This window comes from Lichenostomus cassidix, chromosome 8, assembly GCF_008360975.1.
Source record: "Lichenostomus cassidix isolate B80296 chromosome 8, HeHo_3.0, whole genome shotgun sequence".
NCBI lineage: Eukaryota > Metazoa > Chordata > Aves > Passeriformes > Meliphagidae > Lichenostomus > Lichenostomus cassidix.
The window spans coordinates 23,527,563-23,551,673 of record NC_139489.1 but is presented as its reverse complement, the minus strand read 5'-3'; the positions used below and the strand labels follow the sequence as shown (position 1 = coordinate 23,551,673).

At 43.6% G+C, this 24,111-nt stretch overlaps 1 protein-coding gene across 4 annotated transcripts in view; it reads left to right on the top strand.

Annotated features, from left to right (window-relative positions):
• Positions 1–1,736: 1,736 nt before the first annotated feature.
• Positions 1,737–24,111, top strand: part of MTA1 (metastasis associated 1) — a 75,942-nt gene continuing 53,567 nt past the window's right edge. For 3 of the 4 annotated variants that reach the window (XM_085068398.1, XM_085068397.1, XM_085068396.1), the window contains exons 1-3: positions 1,738–1,964; positions 16,874–16,941; positions 19,285–19,378. In XM_085068398.1, coding sequence (XP_084924524.1) covers positions 1,937–1,964; positions 16,874–16,941; positions 19,285–19,378 — 190 coding nt within the window. In that variant the 5' untranslated portion in view covers positions 1,738–1,936. Of the gene's footprint in view, positions 1,965–16,873; positions 16,942–19,284; positions 19,379–24,111 lie in introns of all 4 variants that reach the window. The other variant, XM_085068399.1, reaches the window with a different exon arrangement.

Sequence of the window (24,111 nt, the reverse complement as noted above, 5' to 3'; positions counted from 1 at the left end):
AAAGCAGAGCCCTGTGCCCTCCTGGGATCTGAGGACTGTCAGAGATTTGGTGTTATAGGGAAAAAAACCCTAACACACAAAGCACACTTTAACAAGAGTCCTGTTCTTTCTGAAAAATATATGTATTTTGGCATATGTCAATGTTTTGGGCATTCTAATGTGTGTTTCGGGACTTTATGAGAAGCAGTGTTGAGAGTACAGGCAGCAGCTCTACCCAGCCCTGGTAAAGGTACAACTGTTTGCACCATCAGCCACTTGCTCCAGCAAAGTGTTTAATGACAGATATTTTTTTACCATCCTGACCTGTCTGAGTGTGCAGAGAGGTCCTGGGCTGTCCCCTGGTTTGGGCAACAGCAGGTGACTTGCTAGCTCTGTGCTGCCCAGGGTGTGGATGGCCTGTGATATATGCGTGAGCAACACTCCGTGTGTGTGTGAGGACAGGCAGCGTGAAGGTTGTCCAAACCCACAGGTGCTGCCTGTACGTGCTGGAGGCTGTGTGTGAATGCAGGCGCACATGCATGAAAAGGGTTGTGAGTACAGGCAGGTGTGTGTGTGTGGCTGTGGTTACAGGCAGGGTGCTATGAGGAAGGCTGTGCAAGTACAGGCAGAGGCATGTGTGAGGGAAGCTCTGTGCACAGGCACATGTGTGTGAGCGCAGGTGGTGTTTGTGTGTGTGTGTGAGGCTGTACATGAGGACAGTCTGGTGTTTGTGTTGTGTGAGGCTGTACGTGAGGACAGTCTGGTGTTTGTGTGTGTGTATGTGTGTGTGTGAGGCTGTACAAGAGGACAGTCTGGTGTTTGTGTTGTGTGAGGCTGTACATGAGGACAGTCTGGTGTTTGTGTGTGTGTGTGAGGCTGTACATGAGGACAGTCTGGTGTTTGTGTTGTGTGAGGCTGTACATGGACAGTCTGGTGTTTGTGTGTGTGTGTGAGGCTGTACATGAGGACAGTCTGGTGTTTGTGTGTGTGTGAGGCTGTACATGAGGACAGTCTGGTGTTTGTGTTGTGTGAGGCTGTACATGGACAGTCTGGTGTTTGTGTGTGTGTGTGAGGCTGTACATGAGGACAGTCTGGTGTTTGTGTGTGTGTGTGAGGCTGTACATGAGGACAGTCTGGTGTTTGTGTTGTGTGAGGCTGTACATGGACAGTCTGGTGTTTGTGTGTGTGTGTGAGGCTGTACATGAGGACAGTCTGGTGTTTGTGTGTGTGTGTGAGGCTGTACATGAGGACAGTCTGGTGTTTGTGTGTGTGTGAGGCTGTACACGAGGACAGTCTGGTGTTTGTGTGTGTCAGGCTGTACATGGACAGTCTGGGGTGTGTGTGTGTGTAGGGCTGCCCAGGCCGGGTCAGGGCCGGTGTGTGGGGAGCAGAGGGCTGGGTGAGGAGGGTTGTGTGAGGATAGGGGTGTTGTGTGTGTGTACAGGCGGTCAGTGTGTGTTTACAGGCGGTCAGTGTGTGAGGGGAGGCTTCGCGTGTGTGCGAGGAGAGGCTGTGTGGGCGCGCTGTGTGTGTGAGCAGAAGTGCTCTGTGTGTGTTTGTGTACAGTGTGTGTGTGTGCAGGCAGTCTGTGCGTGTGTCTGCGTGTGTACAGCACTCTCCCTCAGTGTGTGTGTGAGGAGGCCGTGCCGCCCCAGCCCCGCTCGCTGCCGTCCCGTCCCTCCCCTCGCAGGCCGGAGCGCCGCCCTCACACGCCGCGGGCGGGCGGCTCTGGCTCGTTCCCCTCCTTCCCTCCCGCCGCCGCCGCCGCCGCCGCCGGGCCCCCTCCGCCGGGCCGCCGCCCCGCCCTCCGCCTCGCTCCCTCCCCGTCCGCCGGCGCGGCCCCTTTAATTCCCCCGCTCCCCTCCCCCGCCGCCCGCTCCAGCCTCCATTTTCCAGCGGATCCGGCACCTGGAGGCGGAGGCGGCGGGAGCGGCCCGCGCCCGGCCCGGTCGCGGGCATGGCCGCCAACATGTACCGGGTCGGAGGTAAGAGCGGCCCCGGCCCGCCGCCCCGCGCTGCCTCCCGCGTGCGGCCGGCGCTCGGGGCCCGGCGGGGCAGGCCCGGGGCGGGGCGGGCGGGGGCCGGGGCAGCCGGGGAGGGGGCCGCGGGCGCGGGGCAGGGGCCTGGGGGCTGCCCGGGGACGGGAGGCCCGGCGTGGGGTTAGACGGGGTGAAGGGCTGCGGGGCCCGTCGCGGGGCGAGCCGGGGCGCCGTGCCCGGGGCTGGGTGAGCCGGGGCGGTGGGCGCAGCGGGATGGCTGTGGTGAGGGGGAACAGCCGCGTGGGGCCGTGCGGGGCACGAGGGTGCGGGGAGATGGGGCATGCGAGCTTCGGGGCGGTGCGGGCTCGGGGGCTGGGGCAGAGCCGGCACTGGGGCACGGCGGGATGGGGGAGCGGGGCTGGAGCAGAGCAGCCGTGGGGCCAGGCCCCGGGATGGGGCCCGGCGTGGAGAGGCTGCTCCGATGGGGGGTCATGCGAGGTTGTCGGGGTGGGGAGCCAGGACGAGTTGCCGCGATAAGGCGCACAAAGATGAGCACAGGCTGCTGGCAGACCAGGGGGCTGGTGTGAGGCACGTCCTGCAGATCTTGGCCTCCCCTTCCACTCTTGCTGTTTTGTTGTGTGCTTTCCCATTAGTCTTCTATTCAGGGTTGCGCTCCTGTCTGATTGTCCTTTGTTTTGGCTCACGTGAAGAGAAAGGAGAGGCAGTGGGGTTTGGGACTGTGTTTTATGGAATATAAACTGAGGGTGGTCTGGCACGAATTTGTGCTCGGCCATTTTCCTTCATAAAAGCTGTTCTGTGGAGCTTCTTTCTCCTCAGGACTATGGGCTCTACAGGAAGGTGTTTTTGTGGAGTTCCCTTCTTTTCAAAATGCCCTGTTTCTTGTGGAGTTCTGCAAAACCGAAGTAAAGTAAACAAGAGAAAAAAATATAGCAAAGGTGGCCAAGCCATCCTGTCTGGCTGCTCTCCATCAATAACTACTTTCTGTTCTTTCTGCTGTTCTGGTCTACCCTTATTTTTTGCCCTGAAAATGCTGCTTCTTTGTCATGTTCGTACCTTTTCTCTGGTTGCACCTGGTTTCGTAGAGTTATAAGAGGTGATTTCTGGCAGTCCCAGCTTTGTGTCTTGGGTTGCCCCAAGCTGATAGAGTGCATGTAGCATTATGCTGGTTTGGAGATGCTGAGAGTAGGATGATAGGCAAGATGAGGTTGTGGAAATTCACCCTGGCATGATTTGTGAAGGGAATTGTTTCCTGGAAATTTTTGTTCAGCACTGAATGGCCAAGTCTTGTGGGGAATCTCATTTCTTCGCATTTTGTATGGCTAAATCTGTACTGTGCATCCCACAGAAGGTGGGAAAGCGCCTCTGGAGGTCTCTAGATTGACCTCCTGCTAGAAGATGTCCTGGTAGATGAGGGTGCTCAGGGCTGTGTCCATCCCAGGCTCTAAGAATGGTGGTGCCACCCTTACTTTGGGCCCTGTCCGGTGTTTGACCATGCTTATAGAAAATACTTGTTTTCATGTGCCTGGATGGATTTTTTCTCCTGCTCCAGCTGGTGTCCCTTTTCCCATTATTCCTCATCCTATCCCTGTTTACTAAGCAGGGCTGGCTGGTCCTTGAGGGATGCCTTTAGTAACCAGTAGCCCAGTGATGGTTGTAACTGCTGATTGTGATCCTTTAAACGTGATGTTACAGTTTTCCTCCTGCCTTTATCATCCAGTTTTCCAAGCGTTTTTGTTTGAAGGATGCTGTAGGAGACTTAGCATGGCCTTTGACATGAAGTCAAGGTGTCCAACAACCCTCTGCTCTCCCCTCAGCCACAGAGCCAGTCTTCTTGTCCCATATGGGGGAGGCATGTTGGTCACGCATGATTTGCCTTTGGAATATCAGTCTTGGCTGCTCTCAGTTACCTTTTTGTCCTTCCTGCACTTGGAAACAGTGCCCAGGATTTGCTCCATAGCCTTTCTGGGCAGAGGGCAAGGCAGCTGGCTGATAGCCAAGGTTACAGTGCTCCGTTATGGTCTATATGGATGAAGTCTTGATTTGATGTATTACTGAGATCAACATATGGATGGATGCAGCTGTTTCTATGTGAGAGCTCTGTTCAGCCTGAACCCAGGAGTGTGTGTTATCGAATTGTTTCTGACCTCTGGTGCTGCTATCTCCCACTAATGGTTTTGTGCACTGAAGTTGTGTGTGAACTCCAGGGCAGGATTAAATCCGGAATGGGATTTGTGCATAGTCATTTCATACACTTCCCACTGGAAGACAAACACTCAGCAGATAATCTCTTATTACACTTGTGACGACCGGATGCACTGGGTGAACTCCAGACCTAACAGCTGCCAAAAGCAGCTTGCTCACTGCAGATCAATACTGCTCCTGGAAGTGTATGTTCACTCAGAAAGGATGGTCACTTGGTCACTGCTTTAGGCCTGGTCATGAAATACCATGAATTTTTGTTTTCAGAAGCCACTGGTGGGTTGACAAGAGGACATGAAGTGTGTTGTTCTCTTCGTGTGTTCCTTGGTAGAGGAGCTGAGGAGCTTGCACTGTGGGGGCTGAAGTCTTCCCCTTTGTATTGGTTAGCAGAGTGACCGTGCTGGGGTGCTTAGGAGCTGCCCCTTGAACGATTGTCAGGCTCTGTGGATAAGTTGACTGGTGGCATCCAGTTGTTTGGAGAAAGCAACTGGTTCTCCTGGATCCTGACAAGTTTCTCCTGGTAGGTTTCTGGTGGGGAGGGAGTTGGTTTCCAATACAAATGGGACTGTTACGAGCTAGCACAGTTCAGGGGAACGTGAAACTTTGGAAATGTGTGGGGAAGAATGCTGGGGTATCAAATTCCAAAATGAAATGGGGGATCTTAGTCGTTGGCCAGAAGGAAATCTTGGAATTGCCTGGCTCCAGTGTAGCAGAAGTGAAGATTTTTATAACAGCTGCTGTACAGCCATGAAACAACTGGCAGCATGAAGAAAGTGGACTGTTTTCACTTGGAAGGAGTCATGGTAGGCTGGTTTGCCTCCTCATGGAGAGGACTGGCAGCCTGCATGATCACAGACCGTATGGGAATGTTGGATAAACACCAGATCGGAGAAGCTTGGGACCTCTGAGCTGGAATTTGGGGCCTCTAATGAAAAAATGCACGTGGGAGAGAGATGTTCATTGTTCTAGCTGGTGCCAGGCTCCGCTTTCAGGAGAGTGCTGTGTCAGCTGCCTGGAAGAGAACAGGTCATCTTGGTATCAAGAGACTTTCCAACAGCTATTCTGTCTCCGCCTTCTCCAGGAGAGCTTAACTCTAGTGCGACAAGTATTCCTTTAGTGGTGGCAGTTGAATGAGCCCCACTGCAGGTTTGTGCCCCTATGGCATTCCCTTGGTGCAGTGAAACAATGATTTTTTGCGTTTCCATTTGCACTGATTTAAGGAACTTAATTTTTTCCACCTCCCTCCTCCTCACTTTTTGTTTTTTCCTGGATTATTTTTAATCTTGCATCAGCTACCCAATCTGGTTCACTGTGGGACTGTGTGAACAGCTGAATGGGCTCAGTGGGAGGGCAGGGAACAAGGGGATGGGGAAAGAAGTGATAGAAAGGATGGAGGAAAAACTACCAAAGACAACACTTTTCCTGAGACGAATGTCAGTTTATGCTTTTAGATGGAGTCTTTTATGTGTTTTTGACTTTCTCAAGTTACCCTTTTGTTTGGGAGAATGCTTGGCTACAACATTATCACTGCTTTTGAGTCTATGGTACATTTAAGGTGTGTTTAATTGGCATTGGGAGATCTGATCTCAAGTCAGTCAGGCACAGAAGCACTTGCTGCGTCTATCAACTTTAAAGTGAGGGAAATGATGACCCACAGTGCCTGATGTGAGCACCTGAGGCTCACAGCAGCTTTGTTCCAGTGTGCTGGAGGCTGAAGCGCCAGAATTTACTTGGTGCTATTCATTACTTTATAGCTGGTGTTGGTGTGTCTGCCTGCACTGCAGTCGTATTTCAGCATAGTTCCCAAAGTTTTTAAGAATGACAATGTCACATCATCTCTGTTACTGTAGGGTGCTATTAATACGTGTCTGGGGACTTGGTTTGACCTGCTCCCATCCTGTTCCATACTGCCACTTGGCATCCAGGCTCTTGTGGCAGCCTACAGCTCTTCACTTCCGTACTGCTGCTGGAGAGCTGAGAGAGCAGGGATGGTGCATCAGTCCTCTTGACATCACAATAATGTCAATAATAATTGTCTGAGCTTTCCTGGTAAAGAACTGAGAGCTATTAAGGAAGCTTGCATAGAACATGTTGCTGAGTCCAAATCTGGAGCAAATTCAGATCATTTAACTACAGGATTACTTGCAAACCTTCTCCTGTCCCCTTGCTTTGTTGTCAGTGTGTGTATGTTTTGGGTGGCAGGAGGGCTTACTGTGCAATATCCTTGTTTTGGTTGTGTTTGCTGTCTTTTTGTTTTTTAACTTTGCAGGTAACCTGAGCTGAGAATGGGTTTAATGGAGAAAGGTGTTAAATAACCTGTTAAGATAAAAATGAGTGTTTATTCTTGCAAATTACTAATAGGCTTCTGCGGTCATTTGCCCTAATAAATTTAGGACAGCTTCTAGCTTATCACCTTTCAGCAACCGCTAGGCACTGGGTTTCTTCGTGTTTTCCTTTCATTGTTTCTAGTTACACAAGTTTATCTTGCATGTTTTGCAGTCTTCCTTTCCTTCCCTTCCCTTCCCCCTCTCTCCCATATCAGTCTGCTTCAGCATTTGTTAGCCTTTTATTGGGAAATGCTGCGTGGAGGAGAGTGTTGTCAGCCAGCTTAGGTGTGTTTGGGGACAAGAGCTGTGGCAACTCTGTGGATTTATAATAGCTGCAAACCATTTGCAGCTGGCACAATGGAGTGAAAGGACTAAGCTTGTTTCTGCCAAAGAGGGGAAGCCAGCTTCCCCCACCTTGTCCCAGCAGGGTGATGCTCACCTCCTGCCTCTTCTCATTTTTCTTGGCTGCCCCTTTGGCCAGGTTGGTGTCACTGGCCTGTTGGAAAGTCAGCAGAGAAATGGAAACAGGTTGCTGCTGGGTTGGTGAGTTCAGTTAGTTCCTGGGCTGGTGGGTGGGAGGCTGTGCCAGGGCAGCCTTCTGGGAGGGCTGGGTCAGGCGACACTGCTGTAGGTCTGGGGAGTGGCCGAGTCATTCCTCGGCGCTGCCCATTTTGCTCCTTGACAGCCCTCAGGGCCTTTCAGTCTTGCATGTTTTGCCTTTCAGTGATGGTGAGTAAAAGACGCTTGATAAGAAATTGTGAAAAGAGGACTCTTAAAACTCAAAACTTGTTTATCTAGTGAGATTTTGATGAACGTTAAAGATGTTCCTTTCACTTGCATCTAGCTGTTTTTCAAGCAACTTTTGATGTTAAGCATCCTGACTTTAAGTAAATAGAGTGCATAGTGTCTCCCCAGTAGGATGAAAAGAGAATAAAGTGGTTGCTGTTACTGTTTTTGACTTATAAAATACACCTGAGCGGTTTGGGATTGCTTGATAGCAAAGGCATGAACTGTTGGAAGTTGGCTTTTGGTAGTTCTGGGCATCTGCTGGCAGTGAGTAACCTGGGAAGTCAGTGTTACTTCTGCATCAAGTAAGGTGTTTTTTACACTCTGTCTTGTTGCTTTCTAAGCACATTATTTTTTTTTAAATCCCCAAGCAGGTAAGTGACCAAGCCCTGCACCTGCTTTGTCTCAGTTTCCCATGAGGTTTGGATAATTGGAAACTGTTGGGAAAGGTGCTCTTGTATGATATTGTGGTTCTAGGTCTTTGGAGCTCACCGCCATAAATCCAGTATACAAAGAGGCTACGAGTCAGAATATCTTTGAAGGTCTGGAATGGTTCCTTGTCCCCTCTTGTAAAACTAGGTTTGGAAGGACCTGCAAAATGCTGGTCAAACTTTTGAGCTGTAGCCCAGCCCAGAAGAAGCCATGCACAAGTTCTTCTCTTCCAGACCACCTTTAGGAAGGAGGAGTGTTTCTGAGATCGTTTTTACTTGACATTGATCAGTGAAGCAAAGCAAAGAGGTTAGTTGGTAGCTTTAAAGTGAGTTTGCAAGTGGAGGAAAGATTTGGGCTTCTCCAGTCTTTTACACATGTGTTACTTGCAAGCTGTTGAGTCTTCATGGTGCCTGGGCTTTCATGGCTCTGGTTCTGTGCATTGCCAGATCATGATCCATGTCAGATGTGGCCCATGGTAATGTTTCTGTTAAATTGCACATGATGTGCTCTGCTTAATTTGGGGACTTTATGCTTTCATGCAAGATGTAGGAGGACAGATGATACTTGACCAAGCATAAAGTTAGTGTGGCGTGAACAGATGATTCCTGATTTAGCACAGGGCTTGTCCTTACAGAGTTAAGTTGTCAACATCTGAGCAAATTTGAACCAGCCAAGTGAGACAGTTTCTGTGGATGTTTCTTTAGATAGTGTTGATTTAAGATGTTTCTTTTGGTGGGGTGTCCATTTAAGCGATTGTTAGTCCTCCCCTTGCTTCCTTTGCTGGGCTTACACAGCTTGGCGTGGCTGTGCGGCAGAGCAGGTCAGGGAATTGGTTTGGTTGGAGAGAGTTTTTTGACCTGTGTGAGTTCCTAACTGGGTTTACCACGTGCAAGGCCTCCTGCCATCTGAGGAGAGGCTGTCACAACTTGAGGGGGTGGTATGAGAGGGCGGGGGATGAATCAGCTTCACTGGCACTCTTGTTTGAAGAAACATCTGCAGAAACGCTGGCAGGAGTTTACACTTTGTCCGTGTTTTACATTGTGAAGCCATGTTTCTGATCTGGCACTGAAACCCCTACCTCTGGACTTAATATATTGTCATGCTATGGCCTAAGCAGTTAATTCACATTGACAAATTGAAGTTCAGCCTTGCTCTTAAACACAAGCAAAGCCAAACAACAAACACAACCTTTTTTAGTTTGTTTGTTTCTTGAGGGTGATGCCAAACTTGGTGTCTTGAGTACTACAGAGGTTCTTGTTTTGCAACTTTTGAGATTCCTGTAGGGAACACAATGCTAATTTTTTGTCATCTTTGCTGCCTAAATATCTTTTGGAAAAGAATGTTTTTCTTATCTGTTCTTAGCAATGAGAATTACAACGGAACAGGCTGTTTTCTTGGCTGCTACAGATGGCGATTGTTGTTAGGGTGTAGTTTGAGGATACTCCTCTTCCATTCCCCCTACCCTCTCCAAATACTCCCCCATGATTTCAAGAACTCTCTTACTAGTTTCTCTGTCTGCTCAAGTGTTTCTCTGACTCCTCTGTAAATTAGACCATCCTGGTCTTCCCTTACAACACACCTTTGGGGAAAAGTTTTGCTTTTTTTAAGCCTGAACTATTTCCATGGCATTGACGCACAAAGAATGGCACTGGATGCAGCTGAAATTACATAGGCTCACAACTTTGCTGCTGCAGAAAATGTTTGTTTGGCTACATTCTTGGGAACTGAAGTGGCAGAAGAGGCAATGCAGAACAGGCTTTGTGTCCAGAGCCCTTCAAATCATGGTTAGATATCTCCAGTAGAACACAGAATAAAAAAAGTGGTTCTCCAGGAATTTTTAGTGTATGTTTGTCCTGCAGGAAGCTGGAGGGAGTTGACTCAGTGAACCTAAAGTGTCAGTGCCACATGCAAATGTGCCTTAGTTATAGCTGGAATATTGGGAGTGGATTAATTGAAATTGGTTTTCTTGAACTGCCATATAATTGATTTCTAACAGCAGAATTGCTTCTTTGTCCTCAGGCTAGTGCTTTGGAAGCTTAATTTTCTTTCCAGGATTCTCGCACAGTTTCTTTTCAAGTCTTGTTTGTACAGACTTTTTATCTCCTTTAAGGTGGCATCCCTAGTAGCAGTTACTTCACTGTGGCACAGTTCTTATCTAAGAGTGACCCATGAAGTACAGCTGACACACATAGCCTCTGTCAAAAGTACCAGCAGACTCCTCTCCTTTGTTTTTTTCCAGAGATGTCTGCAAGTGAAAACAGCCAACAGTGCTGTGAGGAACAGAAATAAGGATATTGACAATCTAAAAGTTGTGGGTTTTCTTCTATGAAGTGGTTCTTCCCCTTCTTCTGTTCCCCCTACTTTGGAATTTTACACTTTTACTGGGAAAGGTACCATCTCTATGATCTTTGGGCCTCATGCAGAGCTGAGATCTTCAGGCTACTGCTGTGAGGCAGAATACCTGCCTTCTTCTCTGGCAGAGAGGGTAAATATTTGGGGGCACACCTGGCCATCGTGAATCAGATGAGAAGTTAATTGAGCCCAGGACCTGCCTTGAGCAGCATTGACAACAGAGGTGTTGAGAGGTGCATAAAAAAGTAAGGCTTTTGATAATTCCTCCAAACACTGTGGAATCTCCAGTGATTTGCTTTAAAACCTAGTCTATTAATTGTTTCTGAAACAGGAACCATTTCATATCTATGTCTTACCTTTCTCACTTTCTCTTGTAGTTTTTGTATCTGTGTCTTTAAAATAGGGAACAATGATCAGAACTTAATTATCTTTGAGACCTCTGTCCCTCTGTGAAATGTCTGAACAAAAGGTTCAGGAGTTAATAGGGAAGAACTAATGCATGGATAATGGAATTGCATAAACCTTGTTTCACTAAGAATCAGGCAAAAAATGATATGAGATGACTGGACAGGAATTTTTCTTGCCCCCTCCCTTGACATGATAGAAAACAAAGAACAGAAGACCTCTGGGAAGTTGCAAATACCATAATGTTTCAGCGTTTAAACTGGATCAAGCAGTTGACAGTTTGTCCAAGCAAATTGCATGTCATTAACTTGGAATTTATTTTTCTTTTTACTTCAGAAAGGTAGATTATGTCTTACCTTGAGTAGATTTCTGTATGGAAGATACTTGAGTTTTTGTTTGTAACTATTACAGGTCCTTCAGAATGTTGGTGTTTTGGTGGGGTTTTGTTGTTGTTGCTGTAATAACTCTTGCTATAAGAGCTGGTGTGGATAAACAACTGTATCAACTTTTTTATAGGTCTGTGCATAGTCTGTAGTCCTGTTACCTTGCCATGAATTGCTTCTCCTTTGAGTTATGGTTTGGGTAATACTGAAACTGGATTTTTGGAGGCCTGTCAGAAAAAGTGATACACAGGTTACATCTCAAATCAGCCAAGTAACATTGGCTGTCCCTTTGTAGTCCTGCGCATTTGGAAGAAAATATAACATGAACATTTTGTTTATTATGTGAGTATGTAGATAATGCTTACTCAAGAAACAAGAGCAAAGCTGGCTTGATTTAACTGGGGTACTTCAACTTATCCTCACTAAGTTTAGTGATGGTTTGCTGTTAACTGTATGGAGGGGAGATTTCTGCAGGAGATGATGTTTGCTTTTGCCATGTCCCTCACTAGTTGGCTTATAAGCATTTCAGAGGCTTGTGTGCTTGGCATTTCCACACCTTTTTTAAGGAGTTGAGTGGTCGTGGTGATGTTGCCCATAGCATGTGCTGCCTCATCCTTAGCTTGCTGCATCCAGTGCATGCAGTAGCCACAAAAATTGCTGTCCTGTAACTACAAATTGAGCTTGTGCTGACAATATATATTCAATACCTTTGCTGATCCATGAAAGACATTAATTTGTAAGTACCTGGTTTGTGTATATTGCCAGATGTATTAGACCCCATACTTCTTTTAGCAATAAAAAGAACTGTTTCAGTTTTGCCTTTCTGGTAATGAAAATACTGTGCTGGTGAGGCTTTTGCTGTTGAAACTCTGTCTGCTCTGTAACTAAACATTTTATTGGGTGATTGCTGCTGTGAGTGTTGCTGTTTATTTGAAGGCAATAGGACCTGGGCTCTGCCAGGTGAGATTGTAGGACTTGTAGGCTGAAAGTAGTGTTGCCTCTCCCGTCTCCTCTTTCACACCAAGAAGGACTATGTTATCAAAAATGTAAAATGATTCACAGTTTAGGGACAAAGGTGGTGAATAATTTGAAAATTGGAGCTTACTGAAGGAAACTGGCCCAAAGTTGAATTGGAGAGCACAGAGTATGAGAAGACACATATTCTGTGTAAAAGAAGTCATACAGTAAGCAGGTCATCATAAGTTTATGCACTCTCTTGGTGCTTATCTTTAATTCAGGGCAGCAGCTTTGTGGATTGGGGAGGGGAAATATTTACAACTGTGAGGTTACTTCTTTATCACATGCTTGAAAATGCGCATTCTACCCAGCTGTGGTTGTGGGCATGGCAAGAGGAAGGCTCCAGCCTCCCTCATTTCCTGAGTACACCTGTAGGCTGGTACAGTACTAGCTGTGTAAGATTTTGGGGGGTAAGGTAGGGAGTATTCAGTGAGATCAGCCTTCATAAAGCACTTGCAACTTGAAAGGCAAGTGTGCGTTGGGAAGGATAAAAATACTTTTGGGCATTTTTGCAACTTGATCACCTAAAAGCCCATAAGGTTATTAGGTAGCTCAGACATGTCTAATCTTATAAATATATGACCTCTAGACAATGTGTGTTATTTATTTTGCTGTACCCCCTCCTGATTTTCTTTTCCATGGACTGATGTAGACATAAGCAACAGCTGACATGAAGAAGGCAGAAGCGGAACCTCTTTTGCAGTAATGTCTTAAAAGCATACAAGAGCAAAAAGGAATTCTGTTATGTTAATTGCTAATTGAGAACAATTATTTTACTGCCTTTATGGAAAATTTCCATCTTCTGTGGTCTGTAGGTTGTCATTCTGGTTTTAGCTGCTGTACTGTTGGAAGTGTGCTTCTGTCTGTGTGTTCTAGTAGTTCAGTCAGTACCTGTGTAATGCTTCATTGCTTTCTAGCAAGTTGTGCTTTTTCAGAAAAAGGAATATAAAGGCTTTTTTTGGCATAGATTTTAATATATACTTCTGCTGTGTAACGACACAGGCAAGAGGAAGAACTACATTTTGAGTTTGTCAGAAGGTGGTGATCTGTGTGATGGTCTTTACTGTCTTCTGGTATTTCTACACTCCTCAGTCATTGTTGTAGCCTGATCAGATAACTGTAATGTGCATGAGTGATTCCATTAATTGTGATCATGGTGTAGATGCACGGCTGATTAATTTGGGGATGGTGAGCTGAAGCTGCCAGCTGTTGTGAAGGTGTGGGATTGAAACTCTCTTCAGGCAGTTGGGTGGTGAGGGGTTGCCTTCATGTGCTTTTTGTGGTGGTAAGAGGGCATGTCATGCTTGTGGGATGCAGAGCAGTTTTAGACTAGTCATTTTCTTAGATTTTGTAAGTAGGAAAGCAAATAAATCAGCAAGGATAGATAGTTATGTTCGAAGGGTCTGACTTGTTTTGTTTGCTATCAGGCTCTACTTTTCTGTCCCTAGACCTTATTTTTTGTTTTAGCAAACTCTTCCTTCCTGTTCTTAGTAGAAGTTGAGATGCGTATCTCCCTGTTGTCTAGAGATTTGCTAATTTTGTCTCCTTCCCCATCCATTCTTTCAGCCCAGGGTGCTGGGACCATGGCAGTTGTGCACATACAGAATGTTTCCCATTGACAACTGGATGGTTGGGAGTCTGTGGAAGGTTGGTTATTGTGTGTGCACATGCATCTGCGATTGTAGGTACTACCCTGAAAGCAAGGTGGGTTTCTTATTAGATGGGTAGGCAGTATGAGAAAGGGTGCACTTTCATGGCATGGGAGAAAGCTGGAGATAGAAGTGGAAGAGCTACTCAAAGAGAAAGGCAGTGTTCTGGGGTGTAGGGCCCAGTGGTGTGTCTCCTTTAAGCCTCCTGTGCAGGAAACCAGCCTTCGTGGGCTTTGTTGCTTATGGAGCAGTTCTGGTTCTCACCAGTCCAAGCATCAGTTTGGAGAGTGGTTTGTTGAACTTGAAATTTCCATGTTGTACATGTGGAGCAGGAGTCCAAACAACTTTCTGTACGGGATAGCATTTTAGTTTTAGTTCTAGTATTTAAAATCTCTATGAAAAATGCAAATACTTTCCTCTGATCTGCGTTACTCTGTTACGTGATTTGCAGTGTGCTCTGCATTACTTGCAGAGAGGAAGAAGCCCTTTTCCAGGTAATTTGAGCAATGGGAAATAGGTCTCCATTAGTTGCATAGCTACTGGTGAAATGCTTAACATACTTGTGGGATTAGTCTAAAACATGGATGAGATGTACTGGGCTGTGGATTTGATGTGATGAAGTCATCAAGCACTGGCCTAAGAATACACCTCTGCACTGTCATGTGTCAGCTCTTGACGCATCCCAAGGGACAGGTTTGGTTCTGCCAGCAGTGTGCAGAACCTGATGGTTCCTGTGAGCTTGGTTTGCAGTTGCTGGTCACACATTGTGGGTCTGGGGATGCTCCTGCTGCTGACTGAGACAGTGATGGGGGATTTTATTATTCAGTACTGTTGGATACCACTGTGAGTTATTCTTTGGTAAACCATTCAACTGTGATAAGCTTTCTTTAAATCCATGCCAGATTTTACAATCAATAAACTGCAGTTACGTGAAAAATTGAGTTAATGATCACTTGAGGTATAAAACGTGTCTCTGAGAATATATGCATGTACATGCACACAAAAAAGCTGATTAGAAATTATGTGAACCCTGAACATTTGTAGCAGCCACCTGAACCCATGGGATTATAGACCAGGTTGTATTTTCAAGACAGATTGACATTTCCTTTAGTTTTAATTTTTAATTTTCAGGCATGGTGTTTGCAAGAGTAGTATTTTTTGCATCTACCTCTGCCAAAATACCTGTAGTGAGGAGTAGCTGGTCATCCTAGGAGTTTTTGGAGGGGTGGAGGGAAAGAAGTCATCCTTTCTTCACACGTTGATATCTTCTAGTGAGAGGTGTCCAGTGAGCTTGGAGGCACCTCAAAGCTTCAACATCCTCCACTGCAGTGCCCTTGTGGGCATGGGTGGTTCTACTGTGGGAGAAATCATTTCTCTTTACTCTGCTGATCAGTGAATTGCTTAATGCCCACCATTGTTATTTCAGTCAGCAGTTGTTATTGCTGAATCTGCCAAATAGCTGTTTGGTTTTGTGACTTCTGGTAGAGTTGGTCATAGTAATGTTGAGCCTGTTGTTTCCTGTTTGATGAGCTGCACAGAGCTGGTGTTTGGGAATGGAAATTCAGGGTCTAGTTAATTGGGTGTTTTAACCATTTCTGTTACAAACCCCCAAAGTTTTCTAGAAACCAGATGACCAAACTGTGTTCCTCACTTGGGATCTTTTCACAAGTTTAAAGCCTGCAGGGATATGATATTCAAGAGCAATGACTGTTGCAGTCGGGAAGAAAGCTTTGGAGTCACTCAGATGTGTGTTAGTGTGTGTGAAGATGGCTGATGATCAGTTTGAGAGGTCTGGAGCACAAAATGCACAAAAATACAAAAAACTGGGTGGGCTATTTCAGCACTTTCTTAGCCCTGGTTACACTCTCTGAGTGGGTAACCCAAGACTCATGCTGAGTATTGGCATTGAAACTCTTTGCTTGTCGCTTCAACAAGACCATGTTGGGACTTCAATGTCAAGGTGTCTTGACAACACATTTTTTTAAAAGACCAGAGCTTGGAAAATAGTTTTGTTAAGAATCGTCGCTCTGGGGAGTGTAACCCCTGGGATTCCTGATTAGTGAATCTCTCCTAAGGCAGCCCAGCCCCGCTGAAGGGGCCAGAGGACACTTCAGTTGTTCTCAGCTAGTGCAAGCAGCAGCTTCCTTTGGGTCTTTTGCCCGGTGGTCACTGCTGTGCTCTTGTGTTCCATTCAGCAAGTAGGTGGGTCTGTAAATCCAGGGAGACTATGGATAAGAGGGGCTGTAAGCAGCAGTCTGAAAAAATCCATGTCTGGAGCTCGAGTAGTGTTACGCCAGCTGTGACCAGTAAATGCTCTGGCGTCTCTCTGGTCACTCCGCAGATAAAAAAGGGACTCATTAACTCTCCTGCTACAGTTTTTCAGGAGCAGAGACATTTGCGGGGATGTCTTCCTTCCTCTGGGCTGGGGAGAGGGGAACAGTATCTGTGCTTCCGGCAGCCCTTCTAACAAGGATTTCAGAGAGGTGGAGGCTAGCAGCCTCAGTAGCTGTCCCTGTTTACAGAGGGCAAGCACTGCTAAACACCCATTCATGCTGGCGCATCAGGCTAATGTAAGCATTGTAAAAGATCACCGGAGGCGTGCCCGGGGGCTACGGGTGTTTTGCACCAAACACAAATGAGCTGGGAAATCTGGAGGGAAATTGTCTTAGATAGTCCTGGAAGGAATTGTTGTCAGATCTGTATGCAAGGTCAGCACCTTCTCAGCGGGGAGGTGGATTCAGCCCCCTCTTTGCCTCAGTTCAGGCGTAGGGCTTGGCTTCTGGAGTACTGGGAGAGAAAGGCCAGTCCATTCAGAACTCCGGAGCATCTGTTTTCTTAAGGAGTGCTTAAGCTTGGAGCTCAGTAATACCAAATAATTTACATGGCACTCATGGGTGTTTCTGTGATTTTTTTGAAGGCACTACTTTTGGTAAAGAACTTGGGTTTTTCTTATAGCTTTAAATGTTTATCCTGCTTGAAAATACAAGTATTAATGACCAGTCCGGACAGCTATATGAAGTTTTGTTGAGGGCATTCTAGGATCACATAAGGGTAAAAGATCAGGAAGCAGAGAAAAGGATGAGAGAGAGAATGAAGCCATTTGTATTCTAAGTAAATGAGCCATACTTGCAAACTGGAGGGGAAGGGAAAGATCACATATTGCTGGTGAGAAGTGGCTGGATTTTGATAAGAAGAGGAAGCAAGTAAAGACAACAGTGTGGTCTAAGTGGAAATAATCTGATCAGAGAGAGAAGGAAGATCACATGCTTTGCTTTCCAGGCTGATAAAGGTTTTGATTCGATTTTTAGCAGTTCATATTTTAAAGTCTTTTTTCTTTTTGTCAGATTATGTCTACTTCGAAAATTCTTCAAGTAACCCCTATTTGATACGAAGAATAGAAGAGCTCAATAAGGTAAACCTTTTTTTCCATCAAGTCTTTGAAGTTAATTGAATTTATGATCTGCTTGATTTGATTAAAATCAAAACAATTCTTTAGCAGTTCTCTGGTAATTAGAAGCTTAAAATACATTTGTTCTCTGATAATTTTCTGGAATGCTTTAAGATCTTTTGTTCTCCTTTGGTGTGAAAGGACTGAGTATCAATGGCATGTCGTTCTCAAGATGATTATGCCCACCTTTAGGGCAGGAGGTTTCTTGTATTTCTTCAATTCCATGCCAGGATCTTGGGATATAAAGGAAGTATAATAGTTTGCCTAGAGCATGCAGAGCTTTAATTTGATCTTTCTTGGGGGAGACTCTTGCTCAAGAGAAAGGTTTGCAGCTATTATCTGTTTGCTCAGACTTAAGTCTTTGCTGGTTGTCCTTTGGGCCAGCGTACTCTTTCATCTGCCAAATTTCCTTTCAATGGATCGAAAAGGGAACCATGATGGCTTCTATGTGGGAAACCAGCTGAAGTTCTCAGCGCTGAAATTTGACCTAGTTGAGGGGAGAAAACCGTTCTGCAGCAATTAGCTGTACTGTAAACATGCCACGTTGTCAGGTTTAATACCAACATTATTGCAGCCCATACAGAAGGAATGTAACAGTGCTGGTTTGGATTTGTACGTACATTAACTGATTAATATCAGGTAGTTTTCTTTAGCCAATTTCATGACAAGTAAAGAAGCTGAATGCTAGGATATCCTTGTAACCCCATGTGTTTAGTGGAGGTCTCTTGCAGAAATAACTCATCTTTCTTGCCTTAAAGAAACATGAGAGAGTTCTTAAAATGTTCCCAGTGGACCCATATCCATGAGGTATCACTGTCTGTATTCTATCCATTACAGGGTGCAGATTTGTTGATCACTTTCCTGGAAAGTGTTTTCCCCTCTTATTCTTCCTTATCATGCTTCTCCTCACCTTTAAAAAAAGATGAACTTTCAGCCTGGATCTCCCATCTTGGAGCAGCTCTTGCTTGAGCTGTGATTTCTCTGACCTGCACTTTAAAAATGGGTCTTTCAGGTTGAAATAAATCCCAGATCTTTCATTTCCTTTTTTACTAAGTATAAATGAAATTTGAGCAATTAAATAAATCAGATAAATTTACATTTAAGCTGTCCATGTTTGAACAAGATGGCTCCTGCCTTTGTATTTTAGTTCCTCAAAATTTAAAAGTTCTGAATTATTTAACAGAAAAGGGTAGAAATTCTGAGACTGTACCAAAAAAATTGGTCTGTAAGGGAAATATTTGTGCAGGTGTGTGATGTCTGATTTTTTAAAAAAAATATGTTAGGAAATGTGGTATGATAAAATTTGGAACTTTTCCTTCATTGACATTTTAGAAACAAGCATGTACATAATTTTTTTTTCTGTTTCCTTGTGAACACAGTGCTGGTTCACTACCCTTTTTTGGAGACTTGCTAGCAGGGAATTTGTATCTTAGTCTTCTATTTCCTGAAACTGTGCCATCATTATGGTTTTCAAGGAGTCTTCAGTAATAGGATACAACTCTTAAGTTACTTCTGCATTGTTTGATTTATTTTGGAGATAGTAAATTGGCCGGGGCTGTTAAAAACCAGGAGGTTTATTTCCCTAGAGTTTGTAAAAAGCCAGTTGCACTGACAGATGCCATCTTACAAATAATTGATCACCTATCTCATTCTAAGAGTTTTAAGTAAATAATCTTTCAAAAATTCAGACTTCTTTTGTATGTTGTCGCTGGAATAGAGTTTATTGCCTTGTGCAGCTCTGATTCTCCTTTTGTAATGATTTTTTTTGTGTGTTGGTCATTATTTAGCTCACCAGTGCTGTCAGAGAAAGAGAATCTTTGTAATTTCTTTTGCAAAAGTAATAATGGCTGGGTTCTTTCTTGCCTTCCTACTGTCCTGCAGAGTTTGGAGAACAGCCTAGATCTGAATCCTGTTGTTATATTTCACATTTTTTTAATTAGGATTTGAAAGACGCATTTAACTTCCACTTAATATAGGCACCACCTCAAAAGTAGCAAAGTGGTTTGTTAATATGTTGCAATTGCAGGTAAGTGTGTTTTTCTCACCCCTTGAAACATCTGTGACTTAAAAATGGTGATTCCTCAGAAACAATTAAGAGGGCAGGGCCTAACTGCCTGGAATTTCCCTACCCTGGAATGGATGATGCTGGAGTTGGTGTGTTAGATAAGGTGTGCAGCTGGAGGTGCTAAAAGTAGACGCTGTGTAGCTCTTGTGCAAAATTCCAAATTATTTATGAAGTTCCTAGTTCAGAGTGTACAGTTCTGCTCTTGATTAGTGGTCAGTTTTTTCTTTTGTTCCCTGTTTCAGACTGCCAATGGAAATGTGGAAGCAAAGGTGGTGTGTTTCTACAGGAGAAGAGACATCTCAAGCACACTTATTGTATTGGCAGACAAACATGCAAGTAAGCTGGTTTGTGTTCAAATGAAATTGCTTCTGCACTAAATTGTCAAACTTGGGTACACCTTTGATATTTTAAGTAGCAATGTTACTATGCTTAAATGTGTTTTTTCTATAGTCATCTTTAGTAATTTGCATTACTTGTTTGGCTGACTTTCCTCTGTCTTTCTACCTGACCCCTGCTTTTTACTTTATTTTTTTTTTAATTTTCCCCTTTCCTTAAACCTTTTAATATCTCCTCTGTGTATGGTTTGATTATGGTGGGGATTCTGAAGACAGAAGTTTTCAGTTCGGGCTGAGTAAAGACATCTTATTTGCTCCACACAAATGAATTTTTTAATTTTTGGGGTGAGAGAAAGTGTTCTCCATGTCTAATATTACTTCTCATGAATTGTTTGGTTTGTGTGTTAAAAAAACCCTCAAACATTATTTGAGTAAATCAAATAGACTGATCATAGGAAAGCAACTTGAAACATAGCCAGCTTGAAACCTGACTAACAGGATTTCTCTTTGAATTTCAATACTAATAATAATATCTCTTGTAGTGACACAGCTTTTGTCTGAACATGCTCAGTAAATACACTTTAAAACCAGAGAATCTGAGAATCTGCTATCACTATTTTGAATATTTAAAGTCCTTTTGTTGGGAAAAGAATTGTTGATGCTGAGAGGAGACTTTAAAATTAGGACTTTGTTTTGGGTATTGTCTTTGTTTTGATTAAAAAAAGCATAAACCTAAACTGTCCTAAAATGCAGCAGGTTGCTCACGCTATCTTATATCAGTCTCCCTTGTGTGTATGCATTGTATAACTAATTTCTTGATTAAAAAAAAATATTACTATTATTTTACAGAATATGTTAGCTTGTGTTGGTGTGTGCTCCTCTCCCAGGGCAGTCAGAGACACCTGGCTGAGTAGAGGTGAAAGCTTATTTCCAAACAAAAATTTGGTGTCACCATCTTATTTCAGCCACAGAAACAGTTTTAAAATAGAGCAAGCTATTGCATGACATTGGGCACTTTATCCGAGGTATTTCCAGCCTGTTTGACTCCATTCCAGTTGCCAGTGAGGATTAGATTTAGGTTTATTCCACCTTCCTCTGCCAGTTCAACATCCCTCTTGTCCCATCCTTGCAAGGTGATGGACACAATACTAACAAAACAGTTACCAAAACAGACACTTTGAAATGGAAAAAGAGACAAAGCAGGTAGAGTAACTGAACCATTTTCCCATGTAAACAGTGGAGTTTGTGAGATGTAGCTGTTTGGATTGCTTAAAATTTAGCAAAAAGCACGGACAGACATATGAATCCTTGTAATTCAGGGCACATACATAAATGAGAGAGAAGCAATCAGATACGGGCATGTCAGAACTATGATTTAGCTGGCAAGCATCACTGTCTTTTAATGTGCTTCTTGGTGTGTGTATCAATAGAATGATCTGGGGATTGATTAAATCAGATACTCAGTTTTAGCAGTGAATATAATGGCTTGCTGTGTTCTCACTGCTCTAGTGCCACTGGGGAAAAGATGCAGCAAAACCAGTCCCTTATTGATAAATTTGAGTGTTTTCTGCTGTAGATTTGAGTCTGTCCAAATAATCCCTGCATTGCAACCATACTTTAAACAAAGGTCATATGGCATTGAGAGGAGAGTTGGCTGTGTTACAGAATTGTGATGGCAGGCCAAGCTTTTTTGAGATCTTTTCAGTGCAGCAGTATTCATTTTATCTGAGAATCCTGAAGCTTAATAGGAGCTTCACCATAAACAACATGACTATTGATTCCTTCCTCTGTGTCTCGCTTCACTAGGTTTACTAAAGGAAGCAGGTAGGAGGGGTTCACAGAAACATGTCTGAGACTGAAAATGAAAAATATTTGAATCCACATAAATGCTCCTTGAACCTGCAAATGCTGATTTCTCTTTGTGATAAGAAATCTGAGAGGGTTTTAAAAATGCAAACAAATAATTCATTGTTCATGTGTTGTTTGAAAGATGGGAAAATTCTTCTATAGCAATCCTATTAATGGAGCAACCAGAGACAACTGAGTCTGCCTCTTAGGGTAAATTTCATTAGTAACTAACATTTTCTCCAGTATGTTTCTTTCTGGTGCAGAATAAAATTGCTACTGAATGACTTCCATTTATTTAGATAGATATGCTGCTCTGTGGTTTCCGTTCTTCATAAGAAGGGAGAACAGAGTAAAATTAAGCTTTTTGGATAGCCATTAGTTCTTTACTCTGAAAAAAAAACCCCAACATCCTGCATGATAGAATAAAATTAAATTTTGTACATGCTAAGATTTTGGTACAGATATTCCACACTGTCACTGACTTTGAGTTCATTTCCCTAAAGTCTCCTGTTGCCTCATTTTGATGCATTTGCAGTAGATGTACGTATCTGCATCGCTGATCTTTTAACTGCCTTTGTTCAGCTGATTAATGGAGCTTTCTGACTGCAGACATTTCTGGATTCACACAGTCTTCTGTTTAAGATGCCTTTATTTCAGACCTACTGTTGAGATCAGTGCAGTGAGAGAGCGCAGTAATGGGGAGATACAGCCAGGATATGAATGGAAAAATGATATGGATATTTTGTAATATTTTTTACTCTTCCAATAAAGGAAGGAAAAAGTTGTAATTGTGAAATTAATGTTTTGATGTTTTAAAAATTAAATAAGAAGCCACTTTAGTATGGATGATCCATCAGATATCTGAAACAGGCAAGTCTGAAATGTTATCTTTTCTCGTAGATCTGTATACAGAGAAATGGGTTGGAAGCACCTTATTCTCTAGTTGGTGATTGTAAATTAGTACCTGATGTATATAACCTGATTCTTGGATTTGATCTGTGATCTTACTGTTTTTGTCATATGATTTAAAGCTTGTCTGGGCTGTCCTATAAATCTTTCAGCCTTATGATGTCTTCCATACATTGTTAGTGCTTTTTATTCATAAACCTCTTTAATCACCTCACAAATTATTCTAGGGAATTTCTCCAACTGTTTCTGAAATGAAATTGCTTCACCAGTAGGAAACTGTTTAAAGTTCTTGCCCAGAGACTTTGAAAACAAGATTGCAGACAGGACTTGATGGAAGAGAAATGGGGAAGATACTTTACTCCTCAACTTACTGTTGGATGCTGCCACTATGTATTTGTTTTATATAATGTCTTACACAGTTTTTTGTAATTAAGTAAATATTTCCAGCAAGGAGTGACCAGTTGGTCCTGGCTGGGGAACTGACTAGTTAGTGCTGGCTGGATTGGCAGATTGATGGTTGGTTTTCAGCAGGTGCTCTCTGGATGCCAGGCACACATAGCAGCTTGTTTTTGGAAGTGCCAGAGCTTCTGAAAATAAATGGTTGCATGATACCTGTGTGCCTGAACAGGTAGGGAATTTATTGAGAATTTTATTCTTTTTTTTTTTTTTCCACATTTTAGATAATACCAATCTAAATGAAATTTGATAATAGTTTCACACATTAGCTCTTTTTGCTTCTTCCATTTTATGCCCCTTCTCCATTTTCTCCCAACATCACACATGCCGATTTAAGAGGAGTTGATTTCATATATCCACTAATGACACTTTGGCTCAGTTGTTGCTGAGAGGAGGCCACTGTGGTTTTTCTCTTTGGGAGTGGTGCACTGAGGGAAGATACAAGTGTCCAAAATAGTGTCTGTTTGATACCTGTAATGGTGGCCATGGCTACAAAAGATGACCACCAGAAATTTGTGGCAGAGATCCTAGTGCGATGTCTTGATAATGTGGCAAACTCCTTCTGAAGTGTCAAGGTATAAGGATTTCTATCTGTTTAAACTTTGACCATATTTTCTATAGCTACAAATCAATCTGGTTTTTGGTAGAGAAAAAATAATAAGGCTGCAGCTTCATACAAACAATTTGGAACTGAACCTGAAAGAAGGAACCTGGTGTTGTATTGTTAATTTATTCAAATGCAGCGTTTCTAGAATAAGGACTCCAAGGTCCTTAGTTGAGCTGTTAAAGCAGCGAGAGTTGCAGCTTCCTTTGCTGCTGCAGGAGCTGTTGTGCAGGTCACTAACACTGGCTTTACTGTGTTTCCCAATGATTTGGTTCCACTTTACTTTCTTTATTCTTTGCATTATTTTTGTTAGTTATAGCCATGCTAACTATTTCTTCTGTTGCTGCAGACTGTTTACCAAGCTGGTAAACCTTGTGTGCTCTCTAAACCTAATTTCGGTGTCTTGTTTACCTTCGTGCATTTCTGAATTCTGTCATGTAGCTACTTGTATGACACCCATAATGCAGAGAAAGGGCTGGTACTTTCTGCTTTTGATGCTCTAGAGAGCCCAATCTAATCTACAGCAAATTGCTATTCTTCCTAGTGTCTAGCAAATATTGATGTTTAATTTCACATCTCACACACCCAGTCATTTTAAATTACAATTACTACCTCTTGGGTTTCTCCTGCCAACTCAAAGTTTACTCTTTCTAATTATTTTCCCCATATATGTTAGCTTTCACATGAGTCTTGCTGTTTGTGCCCAATCTGCCTATCTCTTGTTCCCAGTATAAGTCATCTTCAAGCTTTGTTAATGTGCTATTAATGATTCTGCCATTAAATATCAAATAATACTTAATCTAATGCACTTCTTGCAGCATTCCACTGGCTACTGCCGCATAGCTGATATATTACTGTTTGTATTAAGATTAAATGTTTAGTTTCAAATCTGCACAAGCACATCTATCAAGTAGAGA